Source organism: Plodia interpunctella, chromosome 18 (assembly GCF_027563975.2).
Source record: "Plodia interpunctella isolate USDA-ARS_2022_Savannah chromosome 18, ilPloInte3.2, whole genome shotgun sequence".
Lineage (NCBI taxonomy): Eukaryota > Metazoa > Arthropoda > Insecta > Lepidoptera > Pyralidae > Plodia > Plodia interpunctella.
The window spans coordinates 2,879,658-2,891,737 of NC_071311.1; the positions used below are offsets into that span (position 1 = coordinate 2,879,658).

Sequence of the window (12,080 nt, forward strand, 5' to 3'; positions counted from 1 at the left end):
TCTTTGATAAAATCAAGACTCAAGCTATAAGTTGTATAATATTGAATTATGCAGAAACATGACATGAACTAATAAAACTCTAAATTATTACACGTGAATAATCTTGATATTAAGCTGTCTCTATAAATAAAATTCAAAAGATCGTGGCTCTGCCATTACAAGCAATCTTTGAACAGTCAACAAATCAGTGTTTTCAGTAATAAAATGCTATTTGCAGCAGTTAATATCTCGGTAACATATTTCCGCGAAAGAAGCGATTTTTCTCTTGCAAAGTGCACCTTTGGTCTGGGTTCGATGCTCGGGCAGCGCGCCAAGTAGCGCGCCCGGTCGGTAAATCACCACAAATTAAAGATAATACCTATATGGCATTTTGTTCCCTAACTAGATTTTACCTGGAGCTCTTGCGTAAATCGTCAAAATTACAGGCTATACTGTTCTTGTTTTAGCTAATACAAAAAAGCACGTGTTAAAATTATAGTAGGTAAGGTAGGTACTTAAGTACTTTTTGTACTATATTATTTTTCTATAAGATATTGGACAGTTGACTACAATAAAATACGATACTAAATATAGTACAGTCAACAGCACATCGAGTTACCTGCATGAACGATGGCGCGGTAATAGCGGCGAGTTTACAATTAATTTGGGTAGGTTGATGTACGTACAAGTAGTAAACCTAATCCTGAGCTTCATCAATTTTTGGTCGAGGAACAAACTAATCGCTCAAATTAAAGAGGCTTCTTAATCTGTGGTCACGTGGGTATCCCCAGAAAATGTTGGAAGAAAGAAATGAAAGAGCGTCAAAGAAAAATAGCCATCTGTTATATGAAAATAGCCTCAGTCCGCGTATTCGTATTGCAATCTCATATTTCATCGAAATCCACATCTAGCAGATATTATTACAGAAAACAAACATCCCGGACACATTTTAGCGACGTAGGCTTCTGTGTCCTCTATGATGTCGGTACCAGGCTCGCAGAGGCATCGAGGAGCTCCCAATCAGACGGCCTATTGACAAACATACGGCGTTGGTATAATGGAAAACCCCGCGATTTATTTGCCGATCCGATCCGACTCGTCCTTTTGCTAGATCGAGGTTTAGAGGGAATGAAACTGTCAAGATTTTTTTGTGAGATTACGCCGCCATTGTTGTTATCTTCATTGTTGTCAGAGAAGGTACATTGACGCCGTGATTATACCATTTTTGTTAAGTACATTAAACAATAATTTAGTTTTTGAACATTATCTCGTCCAGAATATAATTTTTTATCCAAAATAACTTTCATACTTGTGATAATTTTGTCTTCAATAATGTATTTGTATTAAGTATTATTATTTATTTTGTTATATTGCTTAAAACTAACGTGCCTTTTTGTGCTTCAAATGAACACAACAGCTAATTATTGCTATTTGTCCAATTAAAATTAAAATGCTTTTTGTGATTCTATATATAAATACTCACTATAAATAAATGCTCCGACATCGCTATATTGGTGTGTGCACTAAGGGTGGGTTGCACCGTCAACTTTGATGGTAACTTTAATCGTTTATTTTGTCTAAACATCAGCAGCGGCGCGCCGGTTAAAATCAACGTCAAATTATGTTCCGACCTCATATTCATTACTGCACAGTTTGTTATATTTTCGTAAAATTATAATTAAAACAATTCGCTTATGAATCAAATTACAATTTCCATAAACATTTAATCTAATATAACACACTTTAGTTTATTTTAAACTGAAATATTAATCAAACAAAGATAACGATGAATATTTATAACAGCATATATATATAAATAAATGAGCGAGCGACATTACTATGATAAATTACCGTATTATGATGTCGATGACATTGAGCCAAGATATATGCGTAACTCTGCGTAAGCGCATTACATTATTACTTATATATATTGTTAGTGGAAAGATGACAGATGTCATAATGATAAGCACATTAGGGCTTATAATAAACTAGCTTGTGCCCGCAGCGTCGCCCGCGTTTGTTTCGTGCGACCGCTCATCATTTATTATTATCGATATCTTGGGATCTAAGCAACGTATCGCGATGAAACCTATACCAGATTTTAAGTTAGACCTTCCGCTATACAAATGTAAAAACTGCATCAATCGAATTCCATCCAGTAGTTTTTACGTGAGGCGCTATCAAAGATACAGACTGACAGGCAAAAATTAAGAAAAAAGATGTTTTCGCTTCTATTAGCCCCATAAAGACCCCCATAATATTTTTTACTTAATATCTGTACGGACAAAGTCCACCTACAGTTTTCTATATACATATATGTATATGTAGACTAGCGGCCCATCCCGGCTTCGCTCAGGTAAAAATATAAAATTGCATCCTTAAACCTTTCTCAGGAATCAGTCTATCTATTGGTGAAAACCGCATGAAAATCCGTGCAGTAGTTTTTGAGTTTATCGCGAACGATATCTTCGTTGGATGCGGTGGAGGACTTTGTTTTATTAAGAATTTGGATAAAGGAAGTTCTAGTAGTTGATCGATTTGCACGAATCTTAACAAATGTCTTTTTTAAGTTAATCAATCTTATTTAAAGGTGTTCCGTGCTTCAAACGTAAAAAAGGGAAACCAATTATAAGACCACTTCGTTGTCTGCCTGTCAAGACATTTTTCGCAAGAAAGCGTCGAGGTATTGAGTTCAAAATTTATATCAAACTAGAGGCACCCCCAGCTTCGCCCGGATAAAATTAATAATACAACCTAAACCTTCATATAAAAAACTCGCATAAAAATCCGTTGCGTAATTTTAAATATTTAAAGCATACGTAGAGACAGACAGACAGCAGGAAGTGGCTTTGTTTACTATGTAGTGATAGTGATAACACTCAGGTCCACAGGACTCTTTTGCATTTCAAAAACTTGTACACAACACGTTTTGCGTACATAAAGACCGCATCAAATTTCATCTAGCAGTTTTCGTCTAAAATTCTAAAAAAAAAACATTGTTTTGGTTTCTATTACTCTCATAACGACCGCCCATATTTTTTTAAAATATCTCCTATATAAAGACATGCCTATTTACAGTTTTATTATATGTATAGATTATTTATACTTTGTGTTTATTGATTTGCTATTACAATAAATAAGCCAAATAAGTGACATTTAGCACCTCGTGAGTTAACTTTATTGAATTATTAATTTGTAAATTGAATGCCAGTCTGTCTGTCACAATAACTACCCGTAGTGTAATTAATGTACATGATAAATAAACTTGTTTATCAATAGATTAACTACATCAGTAATGCATGCCCAATGTTTTATTAAATGTTTACGTAAAACATGATCTTGCAATAACATTGAAAAGTACTGAGAAGTACTTTTCAATTTTATAATACTGAGAAGTATTGAGAAATATAGCAACATATTTTTGTATTTAATAGATTACCGAGAAATTGATATTTTTAACCCTTGAAGGGAAGGGATGTTATAAGTTTGACGTCGCTGTGCGTGTGTCTATGGTTACATAGCTCGGAAACAAATGACATTTTGTTTTGGTTGTGAGGTGATTCTGATCCGGAATGTTCGTGATATGTAAGATTTTTTCTTACGGTTTTACGAAATTATGTTGGCCAAAATTCATGACTACATAGTATAAAACAAAGTCGCTTTCCACTGTCTAGTCAGTCTGTCACTGTGTGTGCTAAGTTCTTTAAAACTTGATTTCGACGAATTTTGATGCATGTTTTCTTAATGATTTAAGAGGAAGGTTTGGGTGAATAATTTGTTATGCTTTTACCCGACCGAAGATGGGACGGGGCGTTTTCAATAAAAAAACTTTATGACAATTGATGTTTACGACATAATATCATTTTAATTTATTTTTCGACTGTCAACGCGTCAAACTGTTTTTTGCCAATCTTTAGTCGCAATCACGAATTAAATTGATTTTTTTTGAGTGGCCAATTGGCCATTTGTCGTTTTTGAGGTAAAGACAGAAATGTCAAGAATACTGAAGGTTGGTTGATTAATTACACAATTTAGTCAAAATGTCCATTAACGGCATAATTATTGGATGCTCGTAGAGATAATTGACACCAGTCGTTGCCCTGGAAATGTGTGCAATTATTTTAAAGTTCACTGAATCATTTTATTTCACTACACTATGTTCTGCGATCCGGTTCCGTGAATAAATTACCATTTAAAATATAATAATTTGATTAATATCTTGATACGTTGAGGATTGGATTTTAACACAGTGCTTCATAAATTATTCATGGAGTAGATTATAAAAGCATATTATTTCTTTATTGTTTTAAGTTTGAAAATAACATATTTTATGCACAAAACAGAAAAGTATTTATGTGACGTCCGATATTTTATTATATTACTAGTATAAGCCCGCGGCTTCGCCCTCCTGAATGTCTCACACATTTTTTCGGAACGCTCTGCCAATTAAATTTATGTCAAGAAGATCGGTTGAGTAAATAAAGCGTGAAGACTTTCAACGCACGTGTGATACCCCTAGTATTCCAAGTGTCTATATGCTGACCACTTACCATCAGCCGCATGCCTGTTTTCTTGCTCAGTAGTATATAAAATCTAGTCATTCTAACCCTATTCAGGCACGACTCGGCACTTGTCTATTACGGCTTTAGACACGATTATTCACTTTTCAGTAGTGGCTTTCGATTAGTTTAGTTCTATGATTAAAAAGTTAAACTCTTATTGGTTTTTAAATTTAATAAATTGAATTACTACGGACGTAAACTCCAGCAGTACCAGGCTCGCATAAGCACGCACGTCATAAAAAAGTTATGAGGAGTTATCAAATGGGTGCCCGTAAACCCTGCTTCGTCGTCGACTTCGGGTCATAAAGTGTCCACACCAAGTATTCTGTCGTTTTTCTATTCCTGAGTTTCAACACAGACTTATTTACTTTGCTGTAAGAAACATATTACATATCCTGTCTTGTTTATAGAGTAGAAAATAAATGAAGACGCTGTGTCCTCTTTGCTGGGTATATTTATCGACCAGTATTGACTATATTTGGTATTGCAATGGCTAAAAATATAGTTGATTAGAAATTAGTTTTCTGCTGTTTAAATTAAAAACAATCGCCTAATTTTTGCGTGACTGGATAGTGGTAAAATCGACAAGAATATAACTAATTAAATCACATAAAGTAACTAATATTAAATCGATTGAGAAGACATCGGATGAAAACTGTACAATTCTTTAACTATTTTATTATTTATTTATACATATATTGTGTTATTTATTTTGACTTAATTAAACTGTAATGCATTTACGAATATTTTGTTGACTTAATTTATATTAAAGCAATTTCGAGAGTCCTTTAAAGAACCTCAAGCTGAGAATAGCTCTCAATGTGCATTCGTTTGGCAGTAAGCACGCACCTCCTAGGCTTATGCCCCTTTGTAAGAGGTCTGGCTTATCTACGCTGTTTTATAGCTATTTTACGATTATTAGCCTCTTTGAATTGGTTATAAATGCGAACGATATGAAATTTCTACAAAGGAATAATTTTAAATGGACATGTTCATTTAAGTACTTTTATTCGTATTAATTTTTATAGTCCCGTCGGCGCTATGGTCGGCATTTATCTTACTGTTATTCGAATATGTCGGTAACTGATTGGATAGAATATATAGTTTTATTATATTTATTTTTATATTGAATCTAGTTTTTCAATAGCCTATAAAACGTAACGTTTTCATGCACATGCCATAAACTTAAATGACTAGATTGTACAAAGGCAATTTCTGCAAATCAAAATCTAGTGTCTTTCGGCTGGAGAAATAAACAGAAAAACGGTCAGATGAGAGAACTTATTTGGACTTACGTGGAATTCTGTGGAAATTCTTGCCTTTCTTCCCTTTGCTCATGTTCATGTGTTTGATGATGATGACCAGCGCTAATGTTACTTTGTGTTGTTGCAGGGCTACAATGGTGTGTGCGTGTGAGGGTGAGCGGGGGGAGGGCGCGGGCAGCCGGCGCGCATGGCGGCGCCAATGAGGGAGGGCGCGCCGGCCGGCGGAGCTCGGGCGCCCCACGCGCATCCCGCCAACTTCGAGTACGATGACAACGAGTGGGACATCGGCATCGGCGACCTCATCATAGACCTCGATGCCGACATAGAGAAGACCGACGAGGCGGGCGGCATGGCGGCGCGCGCCGAACCGGACGCGCAGCGCACCGCGCTCAAGATGAAGATCAAGCGCACCAAGCCCGGCACCAAGAGCTCCGAGGCAAAGCACGAGATCGTCAAGTCCAACGAAATGAACGGCGAGCCCAAGCCAGCGCCGCCCGCGCCCGCGTCGCAGCCCGCTGCCGCCAAACGCGGTTCGGGCGGCCATCGGCGCGATAAGGCTCGCGATAAACATCACCATCCTCATCCGCCTCACGACGTCAACGGCGTGGCGAGAGTACCGCCACCGCCTAATGCCCCCGGGCCGCCCGCCTCCGCGCCGCCGCCCGCTCAACTTACCCCCGCGTTACCTCCTACGCCGCCGACCACGCAGGCCAAGCCTGAACCTCGGCCGGCGCCCGCGCCGCGGTTGGACGCCAAGCCAACCGCGCCCGCGCCCGCGCCCGCGCCACCGCCCGCGCCCGCGCCTCACCCGCCTCACGCGCCGCCACCGCCCGCGAAACCAGAACCTGACGATTCGCGGCAAGATACCAATAGTTCGCAGCCCCCAGCGAAAAAGCAAAAAATGGAACCAAAGGTACATATATTTGACACACATATTATATTATAACACAACCTGCCGAAATTCTATATATGTACATGTAAGAATTAAGCGCACACGTCCATTTTTAAATATAAAATGGTATGTGCACGTTTAACACCATGTACATTATTTATATTTCAAAATGTAAAGATTAAAATTCTTTTTAAGTACTTTAAATAAATCAGTTTTAGATTTCGTATTTTATGTATACATCTGTCTGTTACTGTCAAACACTTTAAGATCTTTATCAGAGACCCGATCGCGCAGATAACAATAATCTCGCACTAATTGTCCGATTGCTCTTATCGCATTGTACCGATTGTTTCGGAGTATTTAATTGTTCAGGCTTAGGGCTGTTTGCGAGCTTGATTGAGTGCAAACGCTCGTGGGGAGTAATCCGCGCTGTCGCCCGCCACATCGGTTCATTAAATCACCCCCTCGCCGCCTCTGCTCGCCTGGTAGCCGGACCTCACAATGCTCGCTGCACTCCACAAATTAATACGATTGTGGCCGCTGTGGCAAATAAGGCTGTGTATCTTCGCTCTACTTGGAATTGCAGATGCTCTCACATCCATAATGGCAAATCGCATTCCGTTAGTTCATTAATTAACACTGCATACTATTTAGCCATTAAAAGACCACCTAGACTTCGACGTGTCGTTGTATAGCTCAATCGAGCACCTGCATTACGAGAATATCTTTCACGATCTTCTTCGATGGGCATCATTAATCTCACTGACGTGACTCCAGCTTATTGCCAAAGGCTCATGCAAATTGCGCTCATGTTTTATGAACTTATCACGATTAACAACATCAAATGATGCTGGTTTATATTTACGTCTCGTACCTACATTACGCGACGCAACAGCTGTTTAAGCAATATTTGCTATCGCAACCACAATATTTTATGACAGAAGCCAAATTACAGCGGCACATAAAGAAATAGTACCTATTTCGTATCGCGCAACATGAGAAGGGTGGCTCCCTTTGCTTTTCTTAGCGTTAGTAAGTATGAGGGGAGCAAAGAGTCTGAATACATCGAGTCTCCGAAATTCCTTTCATTAATCACTGTCAAGGGCTCTAAAAATTTCTTAAGTGTTCGTAGAATCAATTTAACGTCCTCTTGCTAACTGGAAAAGTTTCCAAGCGTTTATAATTAAAGATGAAACATCAAGTCCTTTTATCTTATGACATTATTAGTCTTGTTTGATATAAAAGTCATCGTTATTATTAAATTCTTCTCGACGATCGATGCCTGTTATACTTCAGTCTTTTGTTCTTTTATTTTTAATTGTGTTGGATGACCCTTTCAAGCGCAATATCTGTTGCATTGCAGTTTACATTTATTTAAATAATACAAATTTCTTTGAGCCATATCTCATAATAATAATCTCATAACTGTTTGTAAATACTGCATTTCCAGAATCTATGAATTTTAATGTACTGAGTGAAGCAATAGAATAAATTGATTAGGCAATAAGCGGAGATGATTTAAAGTGATGATAAAGATGCAGCTATTTCTATCCAACGACCCGAGCCTTATTACCGTCTCAATTATGAACAACTCAATCTAAATTACGTCTAAAATAATTATCAATATGAGAAATTAATAAGATTTCTATCTGAACGACTAGGGGAGTATGATCTTTAACATGTATATGTCGTGGTGAATGAGGTTAATAGCTCGGCAGCGCTCGATTATACTGATCGTTCAGAATAAATTTACATGTTGATTGCCGCTGATCAGTGTTCCCCGCTAAACTAACTGCTAACTGGCGGCTTGGCTTGCCGCTAACATTAAATAAATACCCGTACACGCTGGGCAATATTATAAACAATTTGTGGTGTCCATGATTTCGTAAGTAAATCAATGTTGCCATAATAATCTTGTTTACGTAATAATCTATACACAATTTAAACCACTGCGCTGGGAGATTTATAACATACTGTTATTGCCGTATTTGCTGATGAATGTAATAATACAAACGATGAAATATTGTCCGAATACAATTCAGATTAAACGAGCAAAACCATTGCTAATATCAGTGATAAATTCCATTGAATTTTCCGCTTCAACGGCTTTATTTATCCTCGAAACGGACGTATCGCTTTACCTGCTGGCGCGTATCATCATTCATTTTACAAAACCTTATTGCTTTACCCGAAACGTTACGAGAACCTTCTCGGTCGGACCGTCAATTAACTTTTTAATAACGAATTTCAAGTAATTGATTGATACAATTAAAAAATTGCCTCCGGAAACAAGCGGTAATAGCCATAGGGCAATAGAGCAGAGCAAATCAAGATAATTGTGACCAAGAGAATGAAGTTCGATGCTGTGTAATCATTTAAATGTTAAATAATGATAATAATGGAGATCAAAGCTATTAAGGCGTCAAGAAATTAGCTAATGTTCCTGTCAACTGAAGACAAGGATAACGGAGACAAATTAAGAGAACATAAGAAAAGTAATGTAATAAGGTTGGTGGAGGTGGCCGTAAGGAGGTGGCCGCACCATGCGGCAAGCGGCCAGCAGCCGGCTACTGTGTAATTATTATTGGCGTAATTAGGATGTGAGCCGGGCAAAGCCCGCGGCGCCGACAGCGCTCCGCTATAACAAATGCCATTATTATTTCCGCTTCGCATTATACTCCGCTGCGGTTTGTTACGTTCTCGTTTATTATGTCATGAACAATTGAAACTATAATAAATATTCACTCGCACAGAGCAAATTGATTCAACGTTAATTGCGCCGATGCGCGGGCTATCACGTCTCGCGCCCCTCGCCTCGCAGAGTTCATGTTTAACAGTTACTTATTTAACGGTTTTGTAATTTAGCTGTGTAACTGAATATTATTTCCGCTCAAAGTGATTGCTGAGCGTCTGTTCTGCTTCATTGCTTACATCGACATGCGTCTATTACTACTTCAATTAACACCAAAGTCGATCTGTCTTCGCCGAATAAGTCTTCACGTTTCATTGTTCTCTCTCTCTTCAAATTCCTCCGTCTTAGTTGTTATAAAACCATTTAAGTTAGTTATATAGTATCCAGTTCGGATCGCAGAGGGTTCCCAGTTGAGTGGTGGCTGAGTCTGTCGACGAGTTGGAAGACAAGTCGGGCGTGTCGTCGAGCGACAGTAATCCGCAGCTGCCGTGTACCTGGCCTCGCTTTGTTCGAGTGGAAAGTTTCGCGTCCCACAGATTTGTCGCAGTAAGCGGTGCATCATTCAGAATCTTCTCTAAACTGTTATTTCGTATTGGGGAGTCGCTCAGACAGACGCTCGTCTCTGTCACCTTTTTCTGACTCGTGACTTTTGTTATTATGAAATAATAACAGCCAATAAAGTCACATATAAAACCATTTGTATTATCTTAATGAAGTACTATTTCAGGACACTGTTTTCTTCTTTTACTTATACTAATGGAAAATATATATTCTCAAAACGATTATCGATATCCGGAATGTCAGTGAATCGTATCGGGCGACTAGTTCGTCGACCAATAAAACCTTACAAATACAGTATCGGTAGGGGAACCGGGGATCAAAAGCCGATTTTTTGTCACAATTTTTTATAAGCCGCTATTTTGCCCTCTTTTGTGCCTGTGTTGTTTACTAATGGGTTCTGTTGGATCGACTTAAGATAAAAGTCTGGTTTTCCTCGGTGCTGGCGAGCCCATGTGTCGCGAGGCGAGTTTTTGCCGTCGGAAATGCGAGAATGCTGTCGGGTGGGATTAAAATATATTTGTTGATCTTTCGGCTTAATCTGTTACGGGTGAGTGCGGCCCGCGTTCACGGCCGCCTGTTTTTATTTTGTTTCAACATAAAACTGGCGATTTTTTAATTCACTTTCATTTTGCTTGAAGCTCAGTTTGTTTTCGGTATTTCATTGGAACAATAAAAAAACTGCTTCTTGAATATTTTCTTTGTTTAGATTACGTATCCGATTGAAGTTTGAATATGACTCAATGGAACATTATCAGATATGTTTATACTGTCTTTATCTGGTGCTGATATTTCTAAATCTTCAAGGCTTACGTTATTGACATAAGAATTTACAGTATTAGTGTCAATCTCACTATCGTTAATTCGTTTTGTCCTCAGTTATCAGCTTACAGCAAGATCCTTTACTTTATCTTGAGATAATGTACTTGCCACATTATCTGAAGATGTGTTGTTTCATTAAATTTAATTAGAGTCAGCTCCCCATTTGCCAGAATACCGCAATATCCAGCGTAATCGTTATCGCCGCTTAATCAATCACCGCTCCGTTTAATGCCCCAATATCCTGCGGTACCAACTAACAATTACATGTGAGGGTCCCGTATCGCGCCGACCAGCTCGGTGCCAATAACATAAATTGTCACGGCCGCTCGGAAGTGTCCTCTCTCCGCACCTCACCCCACACACCCCCGACAGACCCTCAAGCTCCGCTTCTCGCCGAGGTCTTTCCGAGATTGCTGTCGACTCTACAATCGATATTCAATCTCTTTGACGTTTTATACGCTCCCTACTTTCTTACTTTGTGTTGGCGTTTAGAACACGATTGGAACCGAAGGAAGCATTCGACAACGCTTTGATTTGATACATCTCGCCATTTCCTTGCTCATTTTCTGTTCTTATTTTATGTTATAACGTTTGTGTAGCCGTTTTGGTTATTATGTTGCCAAAAATTTATTTACTTTATAACTGAATTTAAAGAGGAGTTTATTACCGACTTGATGGCATATTTGACATTCCTTGAGAATAAACCAATTCACACATTTTTATTACCTTTGATTGATGACGTAGCTCTCTTTTGCGAAATGAAATTTTATTTGATGAAATTAATGACACCAAAAATTTATAATTTATCACAGTCGTTATTATCCAGCAGCTGCTGCCAAAGCGAGCTCATAATTACGTCATGGTTGAGGTAATTAGTGGATTCCAGACTAGGAGAGTAGCATCGGTCGGGAGGTAATTACAAATGTGAGCCACGCGGTTCATTCTATACTAAGTTAAAATTGAAAGCTCACTGGCCCAGAAGCCTCCGCATGTATCGTGTTATTAGGTGCGCATACGTAATTTGTTTGTTAAAGACGGCACGCAGTTATACCCGCTGTGAATAATTTAAATTCATCCCCTCGATGGGATGCGGGGTGGCAACACTGGCGGCCTCCATATCGATTATGTTCTATCTGTGTGAGTGCGTGTGTTTGTCTGCAAATGCGATGCGACTGCCACTTACGGCTTCTGTTACCCTGATACTCTGGTATTAGTGAGCGAGGATTCTCGGCTCGTTCACTCGGTAAGGTACGCCGCAAAGCTAGGGCTATCAACTTGACACGCCTAGGGACACAGAACGTTAACAGAAG

The 12,080-nt window shown here is 38.8% G+C and overlaps 1 protein-coding gene across 5 annotated transcripts in view; it reads left to right on the top strand.

The window, feature by feature from the left end:
• Positions 1-12,080, top strand: part of LOC128677843 (zinc finger protein 608-like) — an 87,416-nt gene that overhangs the window by 26,305 nt on the left and 49,031 nt on the right. For all 5 annotated transcript variants that reach the window (XM_053758989.2, XM_053758987.2, XM_053758985.1 and 2 more), the window contains one exon: positions 5,934-6,719. In XM_053758989.2, the coding sequence (XP_053614964.1) occupies positions 5,994-6,719 (726 nt within the window). In that variant the 5' untranslated portion in view covers positions 5,934-5,993. The remainder of the gene's footprint in view (positions 1-5,933; positions 6,720-12,080) is intronic.